Here is a 12,911-nt window from a genome sequence, read left to right as displayed (position 1 = left end):
GAGTGCCAGAGGGCAGGGCTGGATGGGATATTGGGAATTAGGAATTGTTCCCTGGCAGGGTGGGCAGGCCCTGGCACAGGGTGCCCAGAGCAGCTGTGGCTGCCCCTGGATCCCTGGCAGTGCCCAAGGCCAGGCTGGATGGGATTGGAGCAGCCTGGGACAGTGGAAGGTGTCCCTGCCCATGGCAGGGGTGGGATGGGTGAACTTTAAGCCCAAACCACTCTATAATTTTAATTTGAGAGTGCTGGTTTGGTGTGACAGGGACACCCTTCTGCCCTCTCAGTGGACATGTTGACAGGTGCTGTGGGGCAGTGCAGGGATTCCCACCCTTCTCAAAGCACTGAGCTACCCAAATTCTGTGGCATTTTCAGCTAATTTGCATGATCAGCATGTTCCTGTCCCCACTGAAGCTGCTGAAGGTGTGCAACCTTTGCCATGTGTGAGTCACTGATTTCTAAATGAACACACACCTCAGTGTGCCAAATCCAGATAGGATTTGTGGTTGAAAATGGCCCAGAGAGACTTTCCTAAGCCTCTCTCCTGCACATATTTTTGCAATTCTGGTAGCACAAGGACTTCTCACCTCCTCCCCAGCCCAGCCCTGACTCCCAGGGATAAATTGTGAAAGCCATGGCTGAAACAAGGCTACTGGGACAGAGGTGCTGACCTTGTGGTCAGCCTGGGAGGGTAATTCAGTGCTCAGGGTGGAGATGGGACAGAGCTGGTGCTGTTGCATCCACCCCTGGTCATCCAGCATTGCTGGAATCCTGCTCCTTGCTGCAATTCCTGGGGCTGGCTGTGCTGTGACGCAGCTGAAGCAGGAGAGAGGGCACAAGCACAGCCATAAATCAGCTGGAAGCTGTAAAAATCACTGAGGTACAGGTAATAAAAGCCTGATTGGACTTGATCCACGTGCTGAGGTACAGGTTGTAAAATCCTGATTGGACTTGATCCATGTGCTGTCGTTGTTTTGGTGAGGATTGGCACTTCCAAACAAAGCTTTGGGTCCTCAGGGAAGTCCAGCCAGAACTTTTGTGGCTTTTTGAAGGATTTTGGAAAGAGGAATGAGTAGGAGAGGATCAGCACTGTGCTTGAACAGCCTGCTGCTAGGAAATTAAAAAAGAGAGAACACCAGGTATTTATAGGCTGGAGTGAATAAATCTGCCCGTTTGGGGAATTTGGGGAATTTATGGCCTTGGCAAATCCTTCTCATGACTCAAGTAGAGACAAGCTGAGGGCCCTGATAAGATTAAGGAGTTTTCTTGAAAGCCCTAAATGTACTGGTGGGAAAAGAATAACCTCTCAACACCTTATTGAGTTCTGTGTGATTGTGAAAAGTGGGCTTTGGGGAGCAGTTTGGTGTTTGAGAGCAACTGTTAGCAGGAAATGTTTAATTCCTGCAAAGCACATGCTCCAGTCTGTCAGAATGTATTAATTTTCACTTCTTAAAGCAAGGCCAAGCTTTAAAATAAAAACATAATGGCCAGTCTGGGGTGGGGGAGTGTCTGTGTTTCCTTCTGACAGTTCAGTGGTGTCCATGGATTTTCAAACACCATAAAATGAGGTGAGGATCCAGTTTCTGTTGGAGTGGGGAGCAGAAGGAAATAATCCAGCAGGCTTTTCCAAGGCTTTGGGGTTTGGAGTGAGATGTTCCTCTGTTCATCAGATCCTGGCTTTGGCTGTTCAGTCTGGGCAGTTCCTCCTGGTTTCTGTTGGATGATCACCAGTAGGGCCTGTGCTGTTACCAGCAACATGAACTGAATTAAACCTCATTTATTTTAGAGCGTGCTGACTCTTGAACAGAAGGAAAATCTCACCTGAGCACCAGCTACAAGAAGTGCAAAGCACCAAAACACTCCTGTCTCATTCCCAGTCTTTTTCCTGCTAGAAATGTGCTGCCAGCTTTGGGGAAAGGCTGAGGATTTATTTATCTGCTGATTGATCTTGTGGATCAAAGCAGAAGGGGAGGAGAACTGTGGCATTCACATTCTCTGATAAAATCCCTTCACCCAGCATTTTTCTCCTGGGAAGCTGAGAAGCCTCAGAGAAAAGGAAAACAATTCTTACCTCATTTGCTTCTCCTGTGTTGTGCTCACATGTGGAATGTGTTTGGAGATTGTTTACCCACAGGGGATTGTTTATTGCATTCTGCTGTGAGTTGTTTTCACTCATTGGCCAATCACAGTCAAGCTGTGTCAGGACTCTGGAGAGAGTCACAAGTTTTCATTATTAGCTTTTGAGCATTTAGTAGGTATCCTTTTTGTATTCTTTAGTATAGTATAATATTCTTTAATATAATATAGTATTCTTAAATATAATATAGTGTTCTTTAATATAATATAGTGTTATAAAATAATAAATTGGCCTTCTGAGAACATGGAGTCAGATTCATCATTCCTCCCTGCCCCGGGGGTCCCTGCAAATACAATAAAGAACTAAAAAGCCAAATTGCTGCTTAAAACCATTGCTTTGAGCTGTGATATTTTACTCTGTTTTTGTGTTTTGCTGTCCCACCAGCTCTTTGGAGACTGGGAATCTCACCTGAGAAGGATAATGAAGTTGATTGCTGGCGGAGGCTTGTCCATCACGGGCTCCCACAACATGTGTGGGGATTACCTGTACAGCGGCCACACCGTCATCCTCACCCTCACCTACCTGTTCATCAAAGAGTGTGAGTGCCCTGCTGCCTTCCTCTCTGAGGGGTTCCTGTTGTGTTCATGAGCACAATTCCAGTTTAAATATCTGTGTGCTCCATGGTGAAACAGCCTCACGCTGGGTGTTGGGGGAGAATTCTTCACTAGGGGGGTTGTAAGGTTTTGGGTTGGGAGGGACCTAAAAACCATCTCATCCCACCCCCTGTCATGGCAGGGACACTTTCCACTGTCCCAGGCTGCTCCCAGCCCTGTTCAACCTGGCCTTGGGCACTGCCAGGGATCCAGGGGCAGAAGCCACAGCTGCTCTGGGAATCTGAACCTGCCCACCCTCCCAGAGAACCATTCCTAATTCCCAATATCCCATCTAAACACAAGCAGGTTGATTTGACTGGCCAGGGTATTATATATCTTAATATATATATATTATATTATATTTAAATATCTTCTATATCTTATATATATATATATCTTATATATCTTATATAAGATATATTATATCTTTCTCAAAAGATTTCATAACCTTTCTCATTTCCAAGGATGTCATTACCCCTGAGTACAATTTTAGGCTCCACCTTTAAGAGAGTGATCCTTATTTTGTGATCTCAGCATTCCTGCTGTTAATCTGAGCCCAGGCACCTCTGTGTCAGGCAGGATTGCAGTCCATGACCTCAGCTAATCACTGCAGCAGTCCTGATAAGCTTCCAGCTGGGAGTAACCCCTGCTTGTGCTTCTTTCTTTGCAGATTCCCCACGGCGACTCTGGTGGTACCACTGGCTCTGCTGGGCTCTCAGCATGGTGGGGATGTTCTGCATCCTCCTTGCTCATGACCACTACACTGTGGACGTGGTGGTGGCTTACTACATCACTACAAGGCTATTCTGGTGGTACCACACAATGGCCAACCAGCAAGTGAGTGCCTCCCACTCCTTGGATGCTCCTGCTTGTAGCCTGGGGTGGGGTGAGAATATCCAGGCTCATCCATTTCCTCTGGAGAGTTCCTCTCTTCCTCCCAACTATTGGGTTTATAGGGGAGAAAGAGGCATCGTTCATTGGGTTCTTCACCACAAAAATATGGGAAGGGTTTCCCAAAGGCAGGCAGAGCTCTCCCACCCCTGGGTAACCTCAGTTTTTTGAATTCTCCTGAATTTGGGCCAGGTGGCCACATTTGTGACAGAACAACAAACCATTTAGATTCTTTTGCCTTGGTTTTGTTTAGTTTGGTGGTTGAGGCCAGCTGGGGGTTTTCCTGTGCTCTGTGGCTCTGTGCCACAGGTCCCTTGAGGTGCAGGAGGAGGCCTCACTAAAAAGGGAACTGGTTTTTGAAAGGGCTTCCAGGGGGTGGAGAGTTCTCCTGGCTGGTGAACTGGAACAGTCAGGGAGGAGCTGACAGTGCTGAGGAAGGTGAGACCTCCTCTGCTGTGCAGGGCAGGGTCAGGAGATCAGGGCAAGGTTCTTCCCCCAGAGGATGCTGGGCACAGCCCTGAGGCTGCCAGAGCTCCAGGAGAGCTTGGACACTGCTCCAGGGATGCCCAGGGTGGGATTGTTGGGGTGCCTTTGCAAGAAGAGAGGCTGGATCAATGATCTCTCTGGGTCCCTTCCAGCTGTGCATGTTCCATGGTTCTCTGACAGGAAATGCACAAGTGTTTGCCACAGATAGTAGACAAGGGAGTTAACAGATATTTTTAGCTCCATAGCAGCACATTGGTGTCCAAATATTTTCTGTGCTCATGGTCAAAGATCTTTTGCTTATCTATGACATATGCTGGTAATTATGTGTAATAAAGACATCCTACAATGGTAGAAGATGAATTTATGTTGTGACAGTGCAGATTTTAGATCGATTATCACAGAATCATCATGGGCTGGAAAGGGCCCTAAAGGTCATCTAGGTCCCACCTCGTTATTCCACTGGTTTGGTGCTGCCTGAAGCAAAACACCACAGCCATATTTGGCTAATTGCCAATTAGGTGCCCTTTGATGTTCACTCAGCTTGGGAAGCACTGTGCCCACGCTCTGCAGCTCCTGTCACACTACAGCTGAGGGTTCCACACACAATCCAGAGCATTTCACACTCTCACTCTGCTCCTGGGCTCCCAGAGCAGTGGTGCTTCCAAGCTGGAAGTGCTGGAGTGCCCTCAGTCCTGCTGAGGAGTTGCTTCAGCAGAGCTTTGGTGTGGAAATGTTCCTGTCCTGCTGCCCTGAGCTGCCTGCATGTTGGGAAATGCCAGTCCCTGGCTCCTTCCCTGAGCACACACTGGTGTGCTGCTCTCTCCTTCCTCCTGCTGGGGCTTGTGCCTGGCCTTAAAATTAAAAGCAACAATGGATTTATTTGACACATGAGCTTGACATGGAGATGAAACTCGAGAATACGAGCCCTGTGTGTGCTTGTGTGCACACGTGTGCTCATGTGTTCCCTGTGGGGGGTGGGTACAGGGATCCCTGGCTCTGGTGTGGATAGTAGGCAGCAGGGGGGTTGGATGTGGTTGGTCTGGGGCTTGCTCATGGCTGAGAGAAGCAGAAGGTAGGTGGGAGCAGTCTGGGAGCATGTGGAGGGCAGGGCAGGGTTCTGGCTTCCTCCAGATGGGTTGGGACATGCCCTGCTCATGGCTCCATGTTGCAGTAAGGTAGAAAATGATAAAGAAAAGCCTTATAAAATCAGGCCTGCTCTGGCTGGCCTGTCATTTATTCTGAGGGAAGCTAGCACTGTGCAAGTTCCCATGTGAAGCAATCCTGGGGTGAGCAGTTTGTTAGCATAACAATCTGTTCCTAACATCCTGCTTTGGGATGGCATTTTCATTCCCAAAGGAGACCAGACACCTGTTTTGGGCCACTCTTTCTTTCCTGTGGGCCCATCAAACAACTGAGGTCCTGCAGGCAGAGATGAGCAGGTTTGGTGTGTGCAGGGAGGCTGGGATTTGTTTGGGAGGTGAGATTTTGGGAGCAGCAGGAAGCAGGACAGCACCTATTGGAATAATTACCAATATAGCCGGACAGGATGTGCCTGAGCTTGTCTGGTCTTGGTGCTGAACCAAAGAGTGGCAGCTGTGGTGTTCCACCCCAGAGACACTTCTGGCTAAGCTGGATCCTGCAGCTGGGCATGTGGAGGGAAGTCCAGGCATGCAGGAGCTCTGCATGGTGGGATGGAGCCTCCTCTCATGGAAGGTCTGCTCCTCAGGTTTTCCTCTGTGGAGAAGCTTTAAGGTGATGGTGAAGGAAAGGAGTCAGTTCTGATGGAGGGGTTCAATCCAGAGCTTTATTCCTGGCCCACAGGCCTCTAAATCCAGCAACAGCTCCAAGAGAACTCTTTGAACTGCATGGTTGATGTTCTTTTACCCCGGCCACCTCCCCAGTCACCTCAGGCAGCAGGACAGGAACATTTCCACACCAAAGCTCTGCTGAAGCAATTCCTCAGCAGGACTGAGGGCACTCCAGCACTTCCAGCTTGGAAGCACCACTGCTCTGGGAGCCCAGGAGCAGAGTGAAAGTGTGGAATGCTCTGGATTGTGTGTGGAACCCTCAGCTGTTGTGAGACAGGAGCTGCAGAGCGTGGGCACAGTGCCTCCCAAGCTGAGAGAACATCAAAGGGCACCTAATTGGCAATTAGCCAAATATGGCTGTGGTGTTTTGCTTCAGGCAGCACCAAACCAGTGGAATAATGAGTAGGACCTACAAGGGAGGAGGGAAGGGGTTGGGAGCCACCAACCAGGTACAGGAGAGGATGTCTTAAAGGAACAAAGGAAACGTGGAGGGCATCCTTTGAATCTGCCTGTGATGGTGGTCACAGGGGTTCTTGGATGAGGGAAGAGATGAAGGCTCTGACTCCATGTTTCAGAAGGCTTGATTTATTATTTTATGATATATATTACATTAAAACTATACTAAAAGAATAGAAGAAAAGGTTTCATCAGAAGGCCAGCTAAGAATAGAAAGGAAGGAATGATAACAAAGGTTTGTGGCTCTGACAGAGAGTCCAAGCCAGCTGACTGTGATTGGCCATTTATTAGAAACAACCCTATGAGACCAATCACAGATGCACCTGTTGCATTCCACAGCAGCAGATAATCAATGTTTACATTTTGTTCCTGAGGCCTCTCAGCTTCTCAGGAGGAAAAATCCTAAAGAAAGGATTTTCCATAAAAGATGTCTGCGACATCTGGCAGTCACTTAGTGCCCTTCTGGAATTCCAGGATTGACAGACAGTGCTGGGACGGGAAAGGAGAGGTGGCTGACACATTTAGGAGGGAATTGTCAGGGGAGGAACCCGAGGTTCTGAGGTAAACCCTGAAATCACAACACAACAACCACCGACGAGCAGCAACCACAGATTGGTTGAGCTCGTCACGGACGAGCGGTGGCGCGAACAAAGGACCTGCCCTTCAGCAATCCTCTTTTTGTCCTCCTCCCCCTGCAGGTGCTAAAAGAAGCTTCCCAAACGAACCTCCTTGCAAGGGTGTGGTGGTACAAGCCCTTCCAGTACTTTGAGAAGAATGTGCAAGGCATTGTACCTCGCTCGTACCACTGGCCCCTGCGGTGTCCGGCGCTGGCGCGGGGCCGGCAGGTCAAGTACAGCCGCCTGGCGAGTGACACCAGGTAACAGCAGTGTCACCCCGCAGGACCCGCCCCAAGTGCTCACACCTCCCAGAGAAGATGCCATAAACAAACACCCACCGCTCCCCGACCCCTTTCTTTAGCAGCTCCCCCCTGGACCTGACCTGTTCAGTTACCTGGTAAGCACTGTGATCTTTTTTTCTCTCCAAAGGATCTGCGTTGGACAACAATAAAAGAGAATTTAACTGATCATGCACTGTTATACATTTCTTGTTGGTAGAGTTGGGATTTGCATTTTGCCCATCACCATTGTTCCTTTGTATATGATGCGACAACATAGATGAAAAAAGCTTTTATATCATGAGTTCTGGTCTTTCCAGTCACGTCTGGGAACAAAGCATATTATTTTCTTGGGAAAACATACTTTTCATATCTCTTGCCCCAAAGATTGGGCTGTAAGCCATTTTCTAGCAAATGACTATATGAAGGTTTCTAAATATCTGCCTTGGGTGAAATCAAGAAATCTTTCTACCTGTTGCACCTGCGCTACGAATAAGATGATAGACACAGAAAGGTTTGGTAAATCCTGATTTTGTAGATTCTGCAGTGACTGACTGTGTCAAAGAAGTGCAAAAAAAAAAAAAAAAGAAAAAAAAAAAAAAAAAAGAAAAAATGTAAAGTGATTTTCTAAGTATTTCCTAACTTTATTTTTCAAAATGTGTATGAAAATAAAAAAAATTAAATTTAAAAAGATTTTTACTTGTCAGAGAATAGAGAGTTAAAAAAAAATTTAAAGAAAAAGCTTCTTGGGAGAGAGAGAGATTTGTCTATGTTTCTAGTGCCTTTCTTGTCTTGATTGTATGGTCAGTAGGCAGTCTTAAATGTTTTTATTTAAAATAAAGTATTCCATGAAAGCAGAATTATATATACTGTATAATTACTAATTTTTTGCATTTATAGCTAAATTAAACTGGAAATTTGCTTATAATGTTGAAATTGCCACGTGTAGGGAAAAACCTCCCACCCCACCAAATGCAAAAGGGTCCGACCTTGCTCACACATTGTGGGCAGGTCAAGCTAAAAAAGAATCACTTTATTGTTCTACTTGGTAGCTGGGTTTTAAAAAGCAAAACAGCCATGAATTCCTGTTTTTTAAGAATTTTACAAATGATCACTGAGTGAACTGTGAATGGTTTCTCCATCCCCTTATTGGAGTGTTGTTGAAAAACAACAAAGATAATCTATTTCTTTAAATATTTGTGCAGAAACTGCATGGAATTCTTAAGTTTCCACTCGAACCATACATACTGTATGTTTGGGGAAGTCTCCTATCCTAAAACTTGCCAATGTGCAGAACAAAAATAGTTTTTATAAAAAAAAAAAAAAGAAAAGAATGAAGAAGAGAAAAATATATATATAAATATATATATATATATATCCATTCTGTATTTTACGTGAAGCAGAGTTATCTTCTGTAGGTTTTTTGTGTATTCACAAGGTGATATTTGTATTGTAAAACAACAATGGTGAAGGAAAATAAAAAAAGGCTTTTGAAAAATGTAGTTTCCTTTTATCTTCTTAATAATTCAGTTGAAATTTAAAGCTGGGTTTATTCTTCCAAACCTTGCCTTTAAGTTGATGTTATTGCACTGTAGGCCATCCGATGTGGACTGTATGGAAACTGCATTGATGTGGAATTGCTGTTGGGCAAAACAGTGCCTTAATTATCTGAAATAAATGCTATGCAATCGGGAGGAGCCTTCCTGGGAGCCATCTCCAGGCCTTGAAAAATCTACCCTGCAACTGCTGGGATGCAGCACAGGGCAGGGTGGGCATCCCTTCCCCCAGCAGCTGCCAGAAACAAACAAACAAAAACAGAAAAAAAAAAGAGAAAAGAAGCCAATTTCTGTGCGTCCGTGGCGGTGAAAGTGTCATTTTTTTATTCTAATTGTTTTCCTCTTTTCCTTTTTCCTTTTTCCCCTTCCCTTCCTTTCCCTTTCCCTCTCCCTTTCCCTTTCCTTTCCCTTCTCTTTCCCTTTCCTTTTTTTTGGGGATATTTTATCTTTGCCTCTCTGCCCTGTTCCTCAGCCTTGGCCAAAACCCTGGAGAGCTGGTGGGATGCTGGTGCTGCTGCTGTTCCTTATCAGTTCTGTCTCCCTGGGAAGGATGGATGGAGGGATGAAGGAGGGAGGGGTTCCTTGGCCAAGCCCTTTGCAACAGCGTTTGCAGAGCTGGGTGGGAATTTAGGGCTCTGCTCTGCCTTCAATTCTCTGCTTTTTGGGGCTAAAAGTCGGTTTTTCAACAGCCCAGCTGATTTTTGAGGTGATTTTTGAGAGATTTGGTGCTCCCAGACGTAACCCGAGGAGTAGATTTTTCAAGACCTGGCATCACGCACACCCGAACCATTGACATAAATAAATGTATGGATATATATGCACATGACATTAAATGGAATCTGCTCAACCCTGCCTTGTGGTGTGTGACTTTGTGCATGGCTCTGGCTCCTCGTGGTGCCATCTGTGCTCAGCAGGGCAGGGAGCCTGGCAGTGGGGGCTGCTGCCTCTGGAGGAGGGACCAGGGCTGGGTTTGGGACACAGGTGCTGGGCATTGGCTCACTGCAGGCTGTGGAGCCTGCGCTGCCTTGGCTGGCTGGGATGGGATGGGATGGGATGGGATGGGATGGGATGGGATGGGATGGGATGGGATGGGATGGGATGAGATGGGACATGCCTTGTGGTCAGGGCATGGTGCTGGTGGCCAGGATCCCAAATTTCCCTCTGTGTTTTCCCCCTGTCTTGGTTTGGAAAGACAGGAGTCTGCTAAGGAAGGCAGGAGCCTCCCCTGAAATGGAGAATGTAAACCCTCCCCACCCCTCCAAATTGCCATAAATTTTAAATTAAGGGGGGCTCAGGCAAAAAATATGGGAGCAGGAAATAACAGTTCTTTAATGGGGAAAAGGGAAAAAATAAAAGGATAAAATAAACAATGCAGTACATTAGAACAACACTGAGTCAGAACCCAACCCGACACCCTGTGGGTCAGGGTGTTGGTGGCAGTCCCATTGGAAATGTGGCTCAGCCCTCCTGCAGTGTCAGGGGTGGTTCTGTTGGAGCAGGGATCCTGTAGAGAAGGATGTATTCTTCCTCTGAAGATCCAGTGGAAGGAGAGGCAGCTGCTGTTCCTCTGGGGAATCCCGTGGAGAAAGCCGTGCTGGTGTCTCAAAACCTCTGGATTATATCTGGGTAGCAATGCTTGGCTCCTCCCCCTGGGCGGAGCATCTCCCAATGGGATTGTTATAGTTCTTATCAGTCATGCAGTGACATTCAATAGTCTGTTATCAGCAATGGCCCCTCCCAGGGAGGTGTGAATGTGGTCACTCAAAGAGAGAGATAAGGCAAACTGCCCACCTGACAAAGGTAATCTGCCATACAGATGGGAATGGAAAACATCCTGTATTGCAATCTTCAACACCCCAAACCTCAGGTAAGATGCACCTGCAGCCTCTGCTGTCTGGAGAAAGCAGCCAGGGCTGCTGGGGCTCCTCTGCCATCACCTCTGAGCTCTGTGTTCCTGGGCTGGATCCTTGGGTGACTTCAGGGACAGTCACCATCTCAGTGATTCCCTTGCCCTGGGCATTGTTGCCTCTCCCTCGCAGCTCCTGCTGCTCCTCCTTGCTTGGAGCCCCTCAGAGAGGTGAACACAGCAAACCACCAGGCTGTGAAAGCTGGAATCTGGCATTGTGCTGCCCCAATCCCACAGAAATCGTGGATCTCCCAGTGAATCCATCCTCTGTGGCCTCCAGCTGAGCTCTGTAGGGACAGGTTTGGGTGTGCAGGGGCAAACCTGGACAGGAGGCTGAAGTTGGGAAAGAGGGGTCTGCAGCAGAAAAGGCTGGAAAAGGAAGGTTCAGGAAAGAGCTGGGCACACCAGGATCCCTGCCAGGAGGGTGGGCACTGATGTTGCTGAGATCCATCTGAATACAGGAATTTGGGGAAGGTTTGATAACCATAAAAACAGGCAAGGGAGGTGTTGGAGGAGCACGAGAGAAAAAGCAGTGATTCCTTTGTTTTCCTGTGCTCTGGAAGGATCAATCCCATCAACTTTCCCTCCTGCTTTTACTCAGGACACAGCTGGGTGCTCATTCCTGGATACAGGAACATGGGGAAGGTTAAATACAGGGATAGGAGGTGTTGGAGGAGCGCAAAACAAACAAGGGCAGTGATTCCTTTGCATTCCTGTGCTCTGGAAAGAGCAATCCCATCAACTTCCCCTCCTACTTTTCCTGGGTGCTCATTCTCTTCCTGGATACAGGGATGTGGAGGAGGTTTGACACCCATAAAAACAGGGATGGGAGGTGTTGGAGGAGCATGAGAACAAGGGCAGTGATTCCTCTGCATTGCTGCGCTCTGGAAAGATCAATCCCATCAATTTCCCTCTCCTGCTTTTCCTGGGTGCTCATTCTCTTCCTGGTGCCAGAGCACTGCCCAAAGAGAAGCCACAAATTCCTGTTTTGGCAGCTTCTCCCACCCAGCTCATCAGCTGTTGGCCACAAATGTTTGCCAGAAGCTTCTGTGGTTTCCTTTTGCATCCTCCCGATGCCTCTCCTGCCCCTGGCTGTCCCTGTGTGCTGCAGGTTGGGCAGGGATTGCCGGTGAGAACCAGGATTTGGGCACGGCACCCTTTGTTTAAATCAATAAATGTTTGGGCACCACTCTCAGGCACTCTGCAGGACCAGGAGCTGGATTTTGATGGTCCCTGGGGTTCTCAAGGTTTGGGAGCAGACAGGGCTCCCATAATTTGGTTTTTCAGCAGCAGCACAGCCCCTGCTGGCATGGGTGGACACAGAGCAGCCCACCTCATTAATTTTGTGACCTTTTTTCCCCCAAAAAAACCCCAGTTGGATTGAATTTGGATCTACCCAAATCTGCATTGCTGTTTTTGGATCTTGAGGTTTTCCCAGTTTTATGCCAGAGTTTTTTGGCTTGGCATGTGCTGCTTGGCTCTTCCTTGGAGTGATGCTTCCCTGGGCTCTCCCACATCCCAGGGAAGTGCCCTGGGGCTGCTGCTGCAGCTTCTGATGAGGGATGGCACAATATTCTCTATTTGTGGTGAAGCTTTAACCCCTGGGTAGATTCAAGGCACATCCCCTGGGGAATTTTGGGGTGTTGACATGTCTGGCCATAAATTATTAGCAACAAAAAGTCACTCCATGAGTTGATTTTCCAGAAGGGCAGGAGAGTTCCTGCTCTTGAGGCAAGGCAAGGGAGGGTGGGGAAGGAAAGGCAAAGCACCCCAGGACAACATTTTAATTAAATTTGGCAGGTATCCCTTCAGTTCATTAACCTGTGCAGGATTTTGAGTTCAGAAACTGCAATTTTGCTCCCTTTCCATTCAACCTGCCCTTCCTAAACTCTCCATGTGTGTGTTTTCCAGCAGGAAAATCACTTTTTGCCACCACAAAGAACTGCTCCCACTTCCAGCTGCTGCTGCTTGGAGCAGGGCTGTGTGTTTTGAGCAGGGAAGAAAATCCACGTGTGGTGTTGGATTTTCACAGCCCTGGTGTGTCCTTGCCAAAGCCTGGCAGGGCTCTTGCTGTCAGCTCTGCGCAAACACTTTTATCTCCTGCCAGAAAGGACTTTGGCCATGTTCTGTTCAATAAACAACATTATGTAAGAGGTTTCTTCATTGCTGTGGGAGCTCTGAGGGCCC

General features: G+C 47.6%; 1 protein-coding gene across 5 annotated transcripts in view; it reads left to right on the top strand.

The window, feature by feature from the left end:
* The window catches only part of SGMS1 (sphingomyelin synthase 1), a 95,939-nt gene extending 86,269 nt beyond the window's left edge, over nucleotides 1-9,670 (top strand). For all 5 annotated transcript variants that reach the window (XM_064716886.1, XM_064716881.1, XM_064716884.1 and 2 more), the window contains 3 exons: nucleotides 2,518-2,671; nucleotides 3,397-3,563; nucleotides 7,066-9,670. In XM_064716886.1, coding sequence (XP_064572956.1) covers nucleotides 2,518-2,671; nucleotides 3,397-3,563; nucleotides 7,066-7,248 — 504 coding nt within the window. In that variant the 3' untranslated portion in view covers nucleotides 7,249-9,670. The remainder of the gene's footprint in view (nucleotides 1-2,517; nucleotides 2,672-3,396; nucleotides 3,564-7,065) is intronic.
* The last annotated feature ends 3,241 nt before the right edge of the window (nucleotides 9,671-12,911 follow it).

The sequence above is a fragment of the Zonotrichia leucophrys genome, chromosome 6, assembly GCF_028769735.1.
Source record: "Zonotrichia leucophrys gambelii isolate GWCS_2022_RI chromosome 6, RI_Zleu_2.0, whole genome shotgun sequence".
Classification (NCBI taxonomy): Eukaryota; Metazoa; Chordata; class Aves; order Passeriformes; family Passerellidae; genus Zonotrichia; species Zonotrichia leucophrys.
This window is presented reverse-complemented; position numbering and strand designations above follow the sequence as displayed.